Source organism: Lipophrys pholis (assembly GCF_963383615.2).
Source record: "Lipophrys pholis genome assembly, chromosome: 8".
Lineage (NCBI taxonomy): Eukaryota > Metazoa > Chordata > Actinopteri > Blenniiformes > Blenniidae > Lipophrys > Lipophrys pholis.
The window spans coordinates 7,440,435-7,458,873 of NC_137630.1; the positions used below are offsets into that span (position 1 = coordinate 7,440,435).

The 18,439-nt window shown below is 40.2% G+C and overlaps 1 protein-coding gene across 1 annotated transcript in view; it reads left to right on the forward strand.

Annotated features, from left to right (window-relative positions):
- The window catches only part of cpne9 (copine family member IX), a gene marked incomplete at both ends in the record, with an annotated part of 148,437 nt that overhangs the window by 124,032 nt on the left and 5,966 nt on the right, over positions 1–18,439 (forward strand). Inside the window, 3 exons of the mRNA XM_080470203.1 lie at positions 7,130–7,232; positions 8,376–8,433; positions 13,476–13,549. Of these exons, the coding sequence (XP_080326329.1) occupies positions 7,130–7,232; positions 8,376–8,433; positions 13,476–13,549 (235 nt within the window). The remainder of the gene's footprint in view (positions 1–7,129; positions 7,233–8,375; positions 8,434–13,475; positions 13,550–18,439) is intronic.

Here is an 18,439-nt window from a genome sequence, read left to right on the forward strand (position 1 = left end):
CTCAACCGAATGAAAATGACATTATCTTTATTTTTAAATAAGCAAATTATTTCATTGATCAATAAACACTGAAGTTTTAACACATTTAATGAATACTAAACAGTATTTATTATTAAAATGTTTTTAGCACCATTTATAAATGATAAACAAAAATATAACACTTTTAAAAGTCATAATGAAATAATGACAAACAAATAAATAACACTGAATATGAAAAAAAGTATAAACAGTGAATCTTGACAAATTATTAACATTTTTAACACCTAAATAAATAAATAAATAAATAAATAAATAAATAGATAAATAAATAATGCTGACGAAAGGCAGCAAAAGTCACGTGTATAAAAAAAGCCAATTGTGAAGCTGCTCGACTCACAATTTGTAATTTCTCTGTATTTTCCTTTGTTGGAGCTGAAAATGTAGATTTTTCAACTACAATTATCTTCGTACGCATTGACAAGTTGTGTTACATGTAAAAAAAAAAGAAAAATGACGACAGATGGGCCGTTTTTTTTTGAATATTTGGAAACCTAATTACAGACAAGTTACAAGACGAGTCGTGCAGATTCAGGTTCACATTGACAAATTCTTTCACGCACTGACGACATTGACGACATTGAAATACAGACAAATACAGACGACTCTCCAGACGCAATGACAAACAGTTTTGCTATAAAAACATATTTTGGCCCTGCAGGCCCACAAGCTGAACACCAATGCAGTAAAGTATTGTTCAGGTGAAAGTATAAAAAACGGTCTCAGGAATTCATTCCTAGAATAGGTCGGTCGGTGGGACCAGAACATAATACAGTACTATTAAAAATACCAATTTGAAAGGTGTGTTGGAGTAAATCCGCTCAAGCGGGGCAGCGAAGGCTTATTTCGCTCATCAAATGTCAACTAGCTTATGAAGATAAGCAAACAAAGCTTCCAAAAACTTGACATTCAGAGGATTATTGGCAGTGTTTGTCCGGATTCGGAGGCTAACCTGATGAATATGTCACAGAACCGTACATCTTCCCTCAAAGAGCCGAACTGAACAGCAGCGATCAGACGTTAGGAGCCAAGTCTCCTTCGTGACAGAATAATCCCGGGACTGTTCCAGTCGTGTTACTTCACGTGGAATCACATAACAGCAGTGTACACCGTCGTCTTTCGTCAGATAGCTCGACAGACGATCAGTCGCTTCAACTTTTTTCCCGTGTAGGTTTTGAGTGTAAAAATAGAACGAGGGCTCAGAGGGCGAGCGAAGCCTGCGCTCCTCTCACAATACGACTCCTGCTCTCCTCAGAGAGGCTCGCTGCCACGTCTTTCATCCACCCTCCGATTCAACGTACGCTCACGCTCCTCCATAATAGGGCAATTATCCCTCTGGCTTGTAGAAGTCCAGCCGCAATGAGGAGTGACTGCTGGAGACGTCCTCAGATGTATAGAGAATAGGCTTCCATTGTTAAACTCACATAAATCGCCTCTGCGGAGCGTAGAGTCGAAGTGCATCCATGTTTTGTTGCGTAATAATTTTGAATATTTGCAGACTCGTTGGAAATCTTCTCCGTTGTCTTTGAACCTCTTCGCATGTAAAGGGTAGCTCTCAAAATGAGAATGTGAAAGTACAGGCAGAAAAGATCCCGCATGGATGACTTAAATTCTTCACTTCAGAGTTCTGGCGGCTCCTGAACTTCACAGTTTAGAGTTCTCCTGAAAAACACAAGCCGCTCTCATTTCATTTGGCTTATAGGGTTCACTAACAATTATATCATCGGAGTAGCAGCAGTTGCAGCAAAAAGTATAAATAACCATTTCTGTCAAGATTTGTGGGCTAAATGAAAATTAAGCTTGGTCATTGCTCTGGCTTTGTTTCTCATAATAAGTTAATGCCGTTTATGTGACATCACAGCGGCCAAAATCCTGTACAAATCTCATTTTACTGACAAATCTATTTTAGTTGTTCGAGCTGACATTATTGCAGTTTGATGCAGCCTTTATGGCCACAAAAAAAGCTGTTTTTTTGCGATTTTCCACAAAATAAAATGTGTCTGGAGCCGCAAAAACATGCTTATCATTCTGAAATGAAGAAAAAGCTAAAAACTGCATTCATGATATTTAATAGTTATAATTTTGATAGTGTATTTATTTATTTATTTATTTATTTATTTATTTATTTATTTATTTATTTATTTATTTATTTATGTTGCATGGCTAAGTTAAGCATTTTTTTTTCTTTTTTGAAGTAGATTTTTTTGCCACTAAATCAATTTTATGAATCTTGATATTCTATCCGCTTTCGCTGTTTAGCTAATAGTTAGAACAGGTAGAACAGTTTTAGTTATAATGAAGCTTATTTGACTGCTTTATATCATTTTAGCTTTGTTTCCTGGTTGTTTTTTTTAGAGTAGTTTTAGCTACTTTATCCATTTTTTGTAATTACGGCCATTTTAGCTTGATTACCGTCTTCAGCTGTTTTTAGCCAGGAAATCTGACCATTTATAAAAATGTGTTTACATCGAACTTTCTGGAACTTTCAGGGACCCGCGACAGAGGGGCTGAAGAGCCACAAGTGGCTCCAGAGCTGCAGGTTGCAGACCCATGTGCTAACTGGTTTCGCTTCCAATTTTACTCCCCAACAATCAATCAGCTGATCATTTTCTTTTGTTTTCTTAAATCTTAAAGCAGCTAATCTTCTGGCAGTTGATCACACTTTTTTCTATTTGAGGCTATTAAAGGTTATTAGTAGGGATGTCCCGATCCGATCGGTAGATATCGGATTGGGGCCGATATTGGTGACTTGTGAGTGATCAGGGATCGGCAAATCCAGCCGATCACCCCGCCGATCAAAGAAAAAAGAAAACGCGGTCCGCAACGTCACCTAATAACCACAACAATCACGGACTACAAGCTCCGGTCGAGCTGCAGAAGCTAGAAGCAGGCGGAGCGGGGCCATAGACCTATAAAACTAGAGTTATATATTGTGGTTTATGTGTTTATGTGCAGAAGTTTACTTCTAAATTTCTATGTGGTCTGTCTTCTTCTGCGTTTTATTGTGTTTGGTGAGTCACAGCGCCCCTAAAGGCCTGGCATGTGTACTACATGCCCTGAAGCCTCGTGTTGAGCCGTGTTCATAGTGAGGTGCTGACGGTTTTTTGGGAGAAGACCAGGGAGGAAAAAGATCGTTTTTTGTCGTGTGGATGTACCCTCAGTTTACAACAACTAAAGAGAAAGAGAAGAATTTTGATTCAATAAGTGAGTTTTACAATAATTTCAAGCTAAACAAAGCTTCTGCCAATAGTGCTTCTAGCTTCAGACATCTTAGTTGCTCCAAAAATAGACTATTGAGTATATTTGCAATAGTAATGTGAGTATCGGATCGGGAAAGTATCGGTATCGGCCGATACTCAATTCTGAAAAATCGGATCGGTATCGGGGGCAAAAAAGTGTGATCGGGACATCCCTAGTTATTAGAGGTCACAACTTGCTCCTTGACCACGAACATCGCAGATTATGACAAGACCCAGTGCACCACCTTGTGGTACAATGTGGTAATACAAGATTAGGTTGCAGAAATACGTGTAATACAATAAATAATCTGTCAAACACCGGTCGTTTGCGCACTTTCTAGTTATTACATTTGCTTATTTTAGGTCAAATGCAAATAGTTTGTGTATTTTTATATATTTTGTGTTAATTAAATAAAATCCCCTGCACCCATTGAATCTGCTTTATTCTGCCATCTCAGTATGCGAACGACCTGTTTTAATAAGATGTGTCATTAAAATGTTGATGTTAATCAGATTAATGCCATCGACTCTTTAAGGCGCAAATAACTGCTACAGAGAATGAGGAAATATTGTTTTGTCTCTGGGTCATGCGCCTTCCTCTTTCATTTGGTAAGCACAACAGCTTATGTTTGAATCTCACCTCATTATCAGTCAGGGGAGAAGTGTAATGAATTATTAATGTCATAAAAATAATGGTCGTGGAAGCTGAGTTGTGTGGAGAATACACAATTATTTGTACGAAAGTATGATTTTTATTAGATTCCCATGGCCAATCATGTAAGTACGTGCTGTCAGGTTCACTTATTTACCCGGGAGGTATAATTTCTAGAAACAATTTATGCGTCCTGTGGACCTAATTTCAGCTCTGATATTCATGAGGGGAAATAATATGGATTATATTACATGAAAAAAAAAGACAAACTATTCATCCTCTGAAAAAGTGCGAGCAGATAAAGGGGACTTTCCTCCAAGTAATAACACCTGATATTTCATATTTATTTTCATGAATGTAAAGGACATTTTAATACACCTTTAAGTTATTTAGATTAGAATCAACGGTTCCAGATGTTGATTTCATGATTCAATATCACGCTCATCAATCATCATGCTCGGATCTGAAGACTCTTCGAAAGCTGATGAGTGTGGCAAGAGATTCAAAACCTGTCCAAATGGTTTAAAATGAATGATTTCACTTCGAGAAAAAGCTTTTACTTGATGATAAAATCTCCAGTGTGGCCGTGACTGACCACAGTAGAAAAATTAAGAAGCTTCTGGAACATCAGTTACATCTGGACATTGAAAATCAATGTCTTTATACACCAGTCTGACTTGAGTGTATTTATTTTTTCAACTTTGTGATGCATCTTTTGACAAATACTGAGTTGCGACTTACAGTAAAGGTATTACTCTAATGGCATTCCAAGAACCCCAGTCTTCCTACAAACAGAGAGCAGAGTTTGGGTCTTGTGACGTGCTCTGTCTGTATTTAAATGTCAGTAAATTAGCATTTAACGAGGCACCATATATGATATGAGTCATACTACTTTTGTACACTGGGTGGCAGTGTTGAGACAATTTAATTTGAGTCTCTCTTTCGCTTGTCTTTCAAAGCTTTGCTCTTCATTCCGATTTATAGTTTCAGTTGTTAGATTTGGGAAAAGACATGTAAGTTCTCACGCCAACAGTGTAAAGCAGCCCAAGCTGTTGTGGTTTAACAGTCAACACGAGCGATTTTTGACAAGCAAACTTTCTTTTTATCTTTATTGCCTGTATCTTCAGCCATTGTACCTATTTCAGAAGCGTCTTGCTTTGAGTGACTCAACACGCCATCTTCTGGTCTAGACTGGTATTGCCGGACTAAATTGGATAGCTTACTAGAGACGTAACAGAAACTCACATTAAAGAAAAATATGACATATTGTACTTTGAAGGGTTTTGGTAAGTAAAAGTTCAGGTTATCTAGAAACACTGTTACATTGAAGCAATGTGTAAGTTTATATATATATACAGGTTTGGGAAGGTTACTTGAAAACTGTTTTCCATTATAATTACAAGTTACCTGTCAAAAAAAGGAATCAGTAACTTACTCTTAAGTACTAAAATAAAAAGTACCAGAGTACTTTTAGTTACTTTTGGATTACTTCACCAGCAAACATAAAAAATAAAGACAAGAAAGAATAGAATGTGTCATCTGCTCAGTGTATTGACAAGTCTTAAACACAAATTGCACTTAACAGGAGTTTTGAACTATCAAAACTCAGTAACAAATCAGGTGTCTCACGTTGATTTTTATTTTTTTAAAGAATCAAACCACAATACAAATAAAGTCTTCAATTAGTCAAGGGTTCATCCTCAAAACAATTTATATTCAAGAAAATGTGCTCATCTTTTTCAAAACAAACAGCAGATATGTAAAGATAAACAGAAAACGCCCTGTAAGTACAAGCGGGTGGTCACAATGATCTGCCCTCCAACGGCATGCTGCCACACCAGAACACATTCACAAAGATATCAAATCCTGTCATCATGCAGTGTTTCACTAAACAAATAAACAAAATAGCAAAGTAGTAAATAGTTATTCAAAACCATAAAACAAATTGAGGCAGAATACCACCTGATTCAAATCACATTATGTGGCTATAAAATGCCATTGCTTGCAAATCTCTCTCTCTCTCTCTCTCTCTCTCTCTCTCTCTCTCTCTCTCTCTCTCATTGGTTTTAATGTTGTTGTTTTCTTTCCGGACTAAATATAAAAGTTTGAGAGGTTTGAGAGGCTGTATCTGGCAGCATAAATCACTGATTGATAATAACTGAACAACCCACTGGACCGGCTACTGAGTCAATGAGAAGACTTAAAAAAAAAAAAAAAAGTTATGGCGCGTTTAGCCCCAATTAATACCTAAAACATGAGATCCTCTAAAGGTATTGAGAATGGCGGACTACCATCCACACAAGTAATGGTATTGGCAGGTTGCTGACAGGTTAGCGAGCTGATAAAACTAGTTGACAGAGTCCAGGTGTGTATCAGTGAAAGTGAGCGGGTTGTTTCCTACCTGGAGATGATTCTCCAGGTTAGACGTTGACATACTTTCCCGGCTGGGAGGCATCATTTGCATTGTACAGAGAGGTTAGGAGTCTTCTCCGATGATCTCAGAGTTTCCAGCCAGAAAATGCGTTTCTTTCACCGGGAGCAGCCATGACCAGAGCAGTTGCCGGCAGTATCCATGGCAACGCGTCGTTTCAGGCGTGGGTTTGTTGTTGCAGTCTGCCTGAAAGCGTCGGGAAGCGTCGCAATGCCAGCGGACGGCGCATGTGTCAGCTGCATTTCTAGTTTATGGGAGTTGATTTTCTATTGTAATCCCGCTAAGTAATCCCAGTTTTTAGCTAATATACCTGTAACGAGATTACACATTTTTTTATGTACTGTAACGGATTACAGTTACATTCTTTTCCTAATTACGTAACGCCGTTACATGTAGTCTGTTACTCCCCAACCCTGTATGTGTATATATATATATATATATATATGGAAACACCTGTTTCAATCTACTTGTTTACAAGATTGGCATAATTTTAATGCTGTTGAATATTTAAAGGATATACTGTATATTCACAATGATACAAAGATTTATTTATTTAGATTTGTTTTTTCATTCTTGTTTCATGTTTTCGTGTGAAACAACTCTGCTGACAAACTGCAGGTATTTCTGTCTTCTCTACACCGAGGCTGAACTTTGGCTTATAACTCTGTGTGTGTGTGTGTGTGTGTGTGTGTGTGTGTGTGTGTGTGTGTGTGTGTGTGTGTGTGTGTGTGTGTGTGTGTGTGTGTGTGTGTGTGTGTGTGTGTCCGACAGCTGTGCAGCAGAGATTACAGACGGCTCTCAGTACTTTGTCCTGTTGATGATCACAGATGGAGTGATTTCTGACATGGTCCAGACCAAAGAGGCTGTGGTCAATGTGGGTAAACACACACACACACACACACACACACACACACACACACACACACACACACACACACACACACACACACACACACACACACACACACCTTGTCATTCCCTAAACATTTAGAAAGTAGGAATGGTCAGTTTGACATTATTGAATGAATTGTTATTTAGACTTTAAAATGCTTGTGTCTGGAGAAAATAATCTGTTATCATGCAACGTTACTTAAGACATGTAAACAGTAGCTGACATATATAATCTAATAACAGCTAATTGTCAAATGTAAGCACTGTTTGAACCACCATTTTTCTTAATTTGACACACACTGTGATATTTAAAACCCATCTCGACAGGTCAAAGCTGACCGGGACCAGTGTCTTGAGTTATAGAACCTTGTAGCCCCACTACTACAGGATTTGTTTTAGTCACTCTAATACTCAACATTTTGGTCGCTTTAGGAAATTTCATCAAGTTTCAAGGTGAAATAATTGAACTTGGGGTATTTTAACTGCTATCAAATATTGAAATCAGGATTTTTTTGGGGGGAGGTTGCAGGTTTTTAGCTTGGACACACACACACACACACACACACACACACACACACACACACACACACACACACACACACACACACACACACACACACACACACACAGTGTTAACAATGTTTTCCCCTGAGTTGCCCCTTCTACTTCTGTGTATCTCACCTCTTTTGTGTGAGAACTGCTGGCCAAAGCTCCATTAAATCCCCCCTTCAATAATAGTTTCCCCACTTTTCCTCACTGCTTTGGTGGAGTAACAATTTAGTGTCTAGCAATTAGCATTCGGTGATAAGTACTGCCTTGGAAATAAGGTAGCAGTCCCTCAACGCAGCACAAGTTTCCTTATCACAATTCAATTCTCGGAGGGGGGAGGGGGCGAGGTCCTTGCTGCCTTTATTAGCTCCCTCATTGTTAGCAGGGGTTAGCGTTAGTTTGAATAACCTGTCAAAATCCTGTTCAGGAGGCGTCTCACCCAATTAAGTCCATTCTGAGTGCTTTCCCACAGCAGGCAGTTCAGAATATTAAAAGCAACGTGTGTGTGTTATGGTCGAACTCATAATTACCCAGCGTGCAAGGTGAAGTTCACACTGTTGTGTTGTCTCCTGAACAGGCGGCATCGCTGCCTCTGTCTGTCATCATCGTGGGCGTCGGACCTGCAGAGTTTGACGGTGAGTGTTTCAGAGGTTTTCACATTTCCACACAAAGAACAAGAAGCTGAAACTTCAGCAGCATTTGATCCCGTCGCAGATGAGATGTCAGATCTGTCCTCTCTTTCTCGGCGTCTTTGTTTTGTCCCATACAAGCTTTTTAGTTTTGCGGCTTTCCATGTTCTCCAAAGGTAATTGGTGACTCTAACTGACCTTTGGATAAGCCCCCCCGCCCCCCCAGTTGCTGTTGCTAACTCAGACAAGCCGTCGCAGCAGACATTAGAAACCACACAGCAACAGGCACTAGACCGCGCTGAGCACATAAGCCTCGTTTCCGCTGCGCAGGATGTGTCTGTACCGTACGGTACGGAGTTTTCGTGCGTTTCCACTGACAGAAGTTGTGGATAGTACCTAAAGTACCATCCCCAACGGTTCAGATTATTCCTAACCCGTTCGTTGAGGTACCGAGCACATCGGTACGGGTTCCATAAGGAGGCGCTACAAAGCAGCCTTCTGCTGATTGGTCAGTGACGGTCGTCACTTAAAAGCGTAGGACCCCGTTTTAGTTGTTGATGTACATCTCTAATATGTTGTCAATACCTTTCTGAAGGAAATACGTCATTACACTCATACAAATACGTATGTCCAGCACATACCAGGTTTGTCGTCATCTTAGCGTCACGGAAACTCGAGAACATTTCCGTGGAATTGTGTCACAAGATCCTGTTTGTTGACGATCTCGCTACATCTCCATTCGCACTGAAAAAACGATGAATTATCAGCTTTACAACATTTTAGATTATTCTCGTGGCTTGAAGAAAGTCTGCCTTTTTTTCGGGCTGAATCGGTCACATGTTTGATGTTTCCGTTTGAGCTGCCGGGACGCCAGCTTTGTTATCCCAGAAACCCTTGCGGCAGGTTTCCCAAGATGACGTCAGTTAGTGAAACATAAACACAGTTTGATGGCTACAAATTCCGGTGAATGAAAATGAGTGGTGATGGTCTTGTTTTCCTGTATTGGTTTGATCTCTGTGCAGAAATGATTTCATTTATTTATTATTTTATCTTTTATAGGAAGTATATTTGAAAGATTTTCTTCTGGAAGACTAACTTTAAATAGCCCAGAACACAACCAAAGTGTCTCCAGCTCTAATGCTTCTCTACGGAGCTGTTTGTCCGAGTCCGGGCAGTCGGTAGTTGAATGCTATTGGTTCGTTTGTGTTTGGGGGCGGGGCTTAGCCTCAGTTGAATGGTGGGTTTGAATGGGTGTAATTTTGTGAATCTCTGTTAGTACGATGGTTTTACTTTACCCTTCACCCATTTCTATCTCAAACCCAAACATAAAGTGGCATGTAGAGCACCAGATCCAACATATTGAAGACAGGCAAGTTGACAGGTAGAGAAATGATGCCCCCCATCCCCCTAACTTCTGAGACGGGGCCAAACAAAAGAGTGTAGAAGTTGTGAAATACTAAAGTAAAAGCATCTATTTGAACAACTCGTCTAAATTCCTAAAAAGCTGCATTGGGAAATTGTGTAAAACTGTGAGAATTGTGTTAATTTTTTTCATGAAATTATGAACTAAAGGGAAAGAAAAAAAACTAAATAGCTCAGGCACATTATCTCAGGATTACTTTAGAAAACTGTTGCCTATTCTTGGGTCTTAAAAAGCAACATGTACTAGATTTGAACAACGTAGATGTGGGCAATCCAGCTTCTTATAAGCGTTCAGTTCAAAAAGCAGAATGTGTGTTACTGCTTTGGTACATTGGCTCCATTAGCCTTGAAAGGAACATATTCTACCAGCCAGATGAAGTCGTTTTAGGCAACATAAAGCCAAACTGCCTTGCAGCAGCCTGGATCAGTAATATAAAGAAAGCTGCTGCTCATTGAAAACATTCAGTCCACATTATGAAATCTTGACTTCTCCTCATACAGTCGGTCTCCTGAGTGTTTTATAACAATTGCAGAGAGTTTTGCACGAATTCACCTCCTCATAGTCTTATACATTGGACGTGTAGATCTTATGCTTTAAATTATCGAATATATTGGAGTTATTCATCATTTTTCAAGCACTTTTTGAAATAGGTCATTTTACTTTCACATGAGTACATTTTGTCATAAGTGTTTTACTTTGCTACATTAGAAAACTTGTGCATTTTATTTAATTTCTTATATCAGCAGTCAATGTGCTCATTCTTCAATTAATCAATTCATATGTTTTATGTTTCTATAGAAAGGAAAAGGGAATAGGAATTGATAAACACTTTGAATGTCTTGGATAGTTGGATTTTTTTTTATTTTCTTTCCAGCTACCGTGTCCTGCAGTTTATGGGACGGTCTTAAACAAAGTCTGCACATTACACCTCCTGAAAGGTTGTAAACACGATGCAGTTCATTTATCTTTATATTTTCTATCAAAGGAAGGAGGAGGACAGTGTTACTCAGGAGCTGCTCTGTTGTTTGTAAGACATTGTGAGTATCCCAGACACTTTCAGTTTGGTTCATTGAAGTTATGTGTCATTTAGAAAGTCGCAGCATAACTGAAGTGTATGTCAGTGAAGACAAAATATATGATGTCGTGGTCTGAACGAAGTTTGCACATTATACCTCCCGAAAGCTCCTAATAAAGGCCGAGTCATACTCCATAAGAACAAGAAGAAAGTTCGGCACTGCAGGGTCCTCCAGCTCCTCCAGCTCCTCCAGCTCCTCCAGCTCCTCCAGCTCCTCCAGCTCCTCCAGGCTGAAGAAATTTGGTTTCGGCTGTGCCAACCGTCCTGGCCGATCTGTGTGGGTGCCTACACTCCTGCACTGCCGTGTGACTATCGCTAATGACTATCAGTCATATTTTAATCCTATTTAGCTTGTAACGTCGCTACTGTATGAGTTCCGCTGCTCGTTGAAATGTTGGAGTGCAGGTTTACGTGATGCACCTGAACGCATCACTCAGCTCCTGTAGTTAAAACCAACATTGCGGCTCAGACAAAAACTCTCTTTTATTACTGAAGTGTATTTCTGAAAACACTGGAGGCGAGAAATAAACTGTGCAGTTGAGAAGTTAAAACGCTGCTTCACAGATGTGTGGCGGCTGTGAGGGGGCGTGGCCTGAGAGTTCGACAGCTTCTTAACGGAGTATGAACTGTCCTGCCGAAAAAAAAACTTTTTTAGGCAGCTGACTGACGTCACAGCCGAACTTCCTTCTTGTTCTTTCGGCTTCAAAAAGGGAGTATGCAGGGGACTTTATTCATATACTTAAATAAGTTTTAAATAAACTACTTTTTTACTTTTACTCAAGTCGATTTTTAGACTCACACTTGCTCATATTTTTAAACGCTGCCCTTGTTTGCTTCACTCTATAAGAAGCAGAGTTGTTAAAGAAAGATTTAGACGACTCTTGGACATCCTTAGATCGAGATTTTAGTATGATATGATATTTCAGTACATTTTCCACCTTAAAGGGGTCATATTAGACAGCTTTTCAACACTTTCACGTGGATCCAAAGCTTTTTCTAGATTTTCATCCATTTGAATATTGGATCATAGGCGCTGCATTCAGAATCTGCTGTGTCTGTGTGAGCTGGACTGGCTCCGCCCACACATCTTGGAAAGAGGAGGAAGTACTTCCTGTCGTGGCGCAATGTGCCAGAGCAGAGCTGCCTAATTGTGGGAGGAGTCAAAGGGAGGGCCTACCTTGATTGGGATTGGTTAAACCCTTGATGACACTATATAGGGTTTGATTTCTGATTGGCTGGTTGGAGCAACACACTTTTTAAAACCTGAAACAAGCCAGGGAGAGAGAGGACAGACTGTCTTAACTTCTGGGACGTCATTCCAGGTCTGGGGACGATTATTTCTGTTGGAAAATAATTAGAAAGTGAATTTTGCATAATATGAATACTTTGATTAACTCCAAACTGCAACAAAACCCAGTCATCACTGAGCCACACAGGTCGCAGAACTCCAGGAGGCAGAAGATTGTAACACGTCGTCGTTGTTCATCATGGGAACTCCAGCAGATCAGCAGGCCGATCACATCCGGTCGCTCTGCCTCGAGCGGCGTGCGCCGAATAATGTCAGATTGTAAACCGCTGTTATTAAATGCGAAAAAAGACACAAACAAGTCATGTTTGTATGAGAAGCAGCATTCCCACGTAAACTTTGACTTTCACTCGACCTGATGGGGCTCAACTGGGAAACGGGCGCAGCAGCCAGATCATAATTGCTGCTTTATGTATTACCAGTGACCGCCCCCCCTCCCCTTTCCTGGGGAAGGTCAATCAAGTGGAGTGTGCAGGAACCGTAGAGGCTGCAGATCAATGAATGAATGAATGAAAGAGTGACTTCTGGAGCTGCTGCCGCTCGCTGGGCCATGACGACTCAGCGCCTCATCATTGCGTTGGATCGCCCCATCATTTTCTACTTGTTTAAGCAATCGAACGGGGGGATCGACGCCGAAGCGTGTCTGGAGGTCAGGGGGTCAAACTGTGCACGTCTGACTAATTGGGCCTCTTTCTCCGAGTGGTGCGTGTGTTGAATATCTGAACAGGGGTGCTGTTAAAGTTTTTCCAGCATTCCCAGGCTTGGTCTTTTTGATTTGGCTCACACTTGGCGTGCGTCGTCCTCTCCAGCCTGTTTTCATGCCTTTACCTGGAGCGAATTATAGGCCGCGGCACAGGTGCTTGTTTGTGAAGACCTCTGAGAGCGACAACCTCCAGCCGAGCGCAATTTTAGACCTTTTTTTTTTTTTTTTCCTCTTCTTCTTCTGTTTCTATATTTAGCCACAGTTGTGCAGGCTGCCTGAAAGCACTCCCACGGCTTCGCTCCTATTATTTTCATTTTTTCGGACCTCAAGTGTAATTGTGGTTTTTGCATGAGGAACTGCAGAAAGCATCAGAAGCCATTCTCTGGCTCACAGTCCCCACGCTGCGTTCCACTTCAGCAATTATGTTATGAAATTCCAAAAGCACATCTCGTACCTTCTTTCTACCCCCCCCCCCCCCCCCCCCCCAGCGCTCCTCGCTCTGACTCACACTCCCTCCACTCTCCCTCTCTCCCCCTTGCAGCGATGGAGGAGCTGGATGGAGACGAGGTGAGGGTTTCCTCCAGAGGACGCCTCGCTGAGAGAGACATCGTTCAGGTACTTCTTTGTGATTCCTCGTAACTTTGCAGGTTAGGCTCGAGCGTGTTTCTGTCAACAGCCTCAGCATGGGGCCACGGATCCCACCCGGAGGAGGGAGGCTTACATTCAGAACACGCAGTCAAACACACGCTGGGGAGTCACTTTCCGTACTGTACCCGTTTGTGATGAGCAACGCAACAGGCAGGCGAGGGTGTGATTGACTCGTCGGATCAGATTTATCAAACGTCTCTTGTTTTCAGACACGTACCTAAACATTCGAAGGGTTAGAGGGGAGAACATGTTAAAAAAAAAAAAAAAACTTTACTACTTTAACCATTTTAGGAGGCAAGTCACCAAATATGGTCACGTCCAGATGTGTCCTGTTTCTGATATAAACACATTTTTGCTGGACATTACGACCTTATGGTGATTTAAAATCTCCAGTGAGATTTTAAACTAATTTAAGAAGAAGATAATTTGATCATCAATCAGAAGGAGTTTTGTAGTGCACCCATAATAAAAATATATATATTCAAACTGTTCAATCTGCATGTTTGTTGTTAAAATCACTACCTCAATCTACAATATCGATGTATATTTATATCTAGTACATGTGGTTCCAAAACAAAGTGACATAGTATAATTTGTACTATGTACTTCAGTGACTTGTCTGGAAAATCTACAATAAAAAGAAATAAAAATCCATCAAATTAAATACAATTAATCATGTGAGGCTTTTTTTTAAAGAATAGCTTGTATTTTAATAAAAAAATTGGGATAATTTAATAATTTAGCTGTACTTGAATACACCCTGTTTCAAGCTCTTCTTTATAGAATAAAGTTTAATAAGTAAAACCCACTTTTTTTTTCATATTTAAAAAGAGCGGAAGAGAGGAGCTGACGTGAGACAAGAAGAAAAGTGAAGTTGTTTGCGGTTGGAGAGGATTAACATTCAAAGATCTGAGGTTAGAGATAAAGAAATAAGCAACCAGGCTCCTGAAAACAAACGTCTCTCTGTGGAAATTAAATGAAATATATATATATATATATATATATATATATATATATATATATATATATATATATATATATATATATCTTACTTTTTCTTTACTCCCTTGGCTTCAAACCAATAATTCAGTTTCATTCCGGTCTTGTAGAAAAGAAAAGAGTATAAAGTGACTTCAGATCCGACATATGAGCACATGTTAGAATCTGCAGAAGAGCTCACTGAAAAATATCTGCAACACAGAACTTAGACAAATGATAGATAATCAGTGATTCCTGGGATTAAAGCCAAAGTAGCAAGATGCAAAGATTCAAAATAAATTAAAAAGGTGTGAATATGTTGTTTTCTTTACATATTTGGATCACTTTGGTCCTAATATTTCTCATTAAAAAGCTTGGAAACAGTGTTTGTGATGGTGTGGAGATGAGCTGAAGAGAGATGGTAGACGTACTGGATATATTTCTATATGTTGATATGCTTGATTTATTAGGTATGTACTGTGTATATTGGATATGCACAATTATTAGGCAAGTTGTATCTTTGATTAATTTCATTATTGAAGGACAGTGCTCTCGGTCAATCCAAAATGTTAATGAACTAAACCTGAATGTTTGAGAAAGTAAAAGTGAGGTTTTGTCTTTCTTAAGAGAATATACTGCATATGTGCACAATTATTAGGCAACTAAATGAGAAAACGAACATTTTCCCATCAAACTTGTTTATTTTCATCGGTTAATGCGAGAATAATAAAACAACTCAGAATGTACAAATAAACATTTCTGACATGTCAAAAAATATATAAAAAAATCAGTGACCAATACAGCCACCCTTCTTTTCAATAACTGTCACAAGCCTTCCATTCATGGAGTCTGTCAGTTTCTTGATCTGTTGACGATCAACTTTTTGTGCAGCAGCAACCACGGCCTCCCAGACACTGTTCAGAGAGGTGTACTGATCTCCTTCACCGTAAATCTCCCATTTAAGCAGGGCCCACAGGTTCTCCATAGGGTCTAGGTCAGGTGAGGAAGGGGGCCATGTCATTACTTTGTCATCCTTAAGGCCTTTACTGGCTAGCCATGCAGTGGAGTACTTCGATGTCCTGCATAAAAATCATGGTCTTCTTGAAAGATGCAGATTCTTTCCTGTACCACTGCTTGAAGAAAGTGTCTTCTAAAAACTGGCAGGAGGTGTGGGAGTTGATTTTGAGGCCATCTTCAACCCGAAAAGGCCCAACTAGCTCATCTTTAACAATACCAGCCCATACCAGTACACCACCTCCACCCTGTTGGCGTCTGATCCAGCGACGGGCCCATCCATCTGCTCCATCAAGAGTCACTCTCATCTCAACAGTCCATGAAACCTTTGAAAAATCTGTCTTCAGATATTTCTTAGCCCAGCCTTGACGTTTCAACCTATGTGTTTTGTTCGGTGGTGGTCGGGTTTCAGCCTTCCTTACCATGGCCACGTCTCTAAGCAATGGACACCTTGTACTTCTGGGCACTCCGGGTAGGTTGCAGTTCTGGAATATGGCAGGAGGAGAATGGGTTCCTGGGAGCTTCACGTTTGATTCTTCTCCGATCTTTGGCAGCTAATTTGCGTCTTTCTTTCTCAATACGTTCCATGCGACCCTGTTTGCTATTTGCAACAAAGCGTTTGATGGTTCTGTGGTCACGCCCCAAAATCTCAGCAAGAGTGCTGCATCCCTCTGAAAGACTTTTTATAATTTTGGACTTTTCAGAGTCCGTTAAATCTTTTTTTTTTTTTTGGCTCATTTTGCCTGAGGAAGAGAAGCTGCCTGATAATTATACACACCTTGATGTAGAGTGTTGATCTCCTGAGGCCACACCCTCACTCATTACGCAAATACACATCACCTGGTAAAACTCAAACTCAAGTTTATACAGCTTGAAGTTGGAAAACATGTATAAAAATTAGGATATGGCCAAAATACTCACTCGGACGTGAAGCGAGAATAGAAGAAACAACCTCATACTTTCGTTTTCCTTCCTCAGCTCCATGAAGGAATCAGGAGAAATGTGCCTTTTCAAATACTTGGAAACACATTTACTAACCGAAACCTTATACATTTTTAATATTGAGCCTTTAGGGGAAGTCGGGAAATATTCTTTTTAGTGCTTCAAAGACACTTTGTGTATTATCCTTTCTAATCTCTGCAAAGTGCATCTTTTTCTCATTGTTCAGCTTTGAGCCTTTTAAAGAGCTGCATCCCAGCATGATAAAACTTCTCAGAGTTATTTCACAGATATGAGAACATCCACAGGATGCAGATAACAGTGCAGCTTTGAATATTTTTAGAAGACGAATGGTACACTGATGAATGAGCTCTTGAAGAATGGAAGAGGCGTGCAGGTATATTAAAGACAGGAAAAGTACAAGGTCGTTAAAGATAGCAGCTCCTATCCCAGCATAAATGTCTTATTTCCTGGCCTGCAGAAAAGCCACAACAGTCCACAACCTTTTATTTACGCCGAGCGCCCATTTCATGCAAGACCATTTTTCCATGTACCACTGGGGGCTATGGCACTTTATATCGGGCACTTTGGTTCTTATATAGTAACATATATAATATTGTAGAATCAGTGGAGGCTCTGAGCGTGTCCCCCTGCCGGTTTTCAATGTCTTCCAGCTCCAGCACCCCCGGATTTAACAAATGTGTTTAATGAAAGTCTGCAGAAAGCCTGATAACAAGCTGCTTGTTTCACACTCACGAGTTCTAGTTGGAACACGTCGCTCTGAAGAACCAGCAGTACCCACCTCTGAGGTGGACGTTCCCTTCTGGGTGCTGTGACAGTCACATGTACTCGGAAGTAGTCCAAGTAGTTGTCTGCAGCGAATTGATCTCTGTCTGCTGAATTGAATGGAGAATACTCACTACCGACCCAAACCAGGGGTTGAATCCCTACCCTCCTACCCGAACCAGGGGCTGAATCCCTACCCCTACCAAAACCAGGGGTTGAATCCCTACCCTCCTACCCAAACCAGGGGTTGAATCCCTCCCCACAATCTATCTGTCTGTCCTGTCTTTTCTTCTCCTTCTACGTCCCAACTGGACCAGCAGAAAGCCATCAGCTCTGAGCCTGGTTCTGCAAAGGGGAGTTTTTTCCTTTCCACTCTCTTCTCTGCTTGCTCATGTGGATTTCTTGGGTTTTTCCTCCATAAGCATGCCTAGAAATGACTGGGATGTATTTTGCGTTGTACAAATGAAATTGAATTTATTTGAAAATATGTCTTGAATATCTGGTTTCTGTTCACATTTGTTTACTTTGAAAAAACTCTAAAGATCTTTAAAGTCTTTTCATCAGATGTTTGGTCTTTCTGTGTTGAGGCAGTTTCATGGAATTGCTGATCACTTATTTCTATGTGAAGTTAAGTATTTTCTTTTTGGATGTCAGCCATCTCGTCGTTGGACAAACATGTTTTCAAGCAATTATTAATCCCTCTGATGTTTGCTGGTTGTAACATTACCAATGTGTGGGGAAAAATGGCTCAAGTGACAGAAGTTTAGTTTACATGGAACTGATAACTTTCAAAAATGAAATGCAGTAATTACATTTTTAAATTCTTGGAAGCTTTTTTTTGATCTTGAACCTTGAATCCATCAAAAACAAATGCCGATAGCCAGATAAAAAGGGATTTAACATCACCCCAGAAGACTGCAACCTGCATATATTTATTGATTTTCAGTTAACACTGTTTGCGGAATCCGACACTTCTGAAGATTCCTCCACTTCTGCCTATTAACAGGAGAAAATACCCCTTTTTGTGAAACAGTAAATAATTGCCAGATGCGAACAGCCTGATTATTTCCACCGTTGTGTTAAAAAGTCGTATTGCTGTCTTCACATTCCTCCCCCTTAATTCTGTCTGCCTAACGGCAA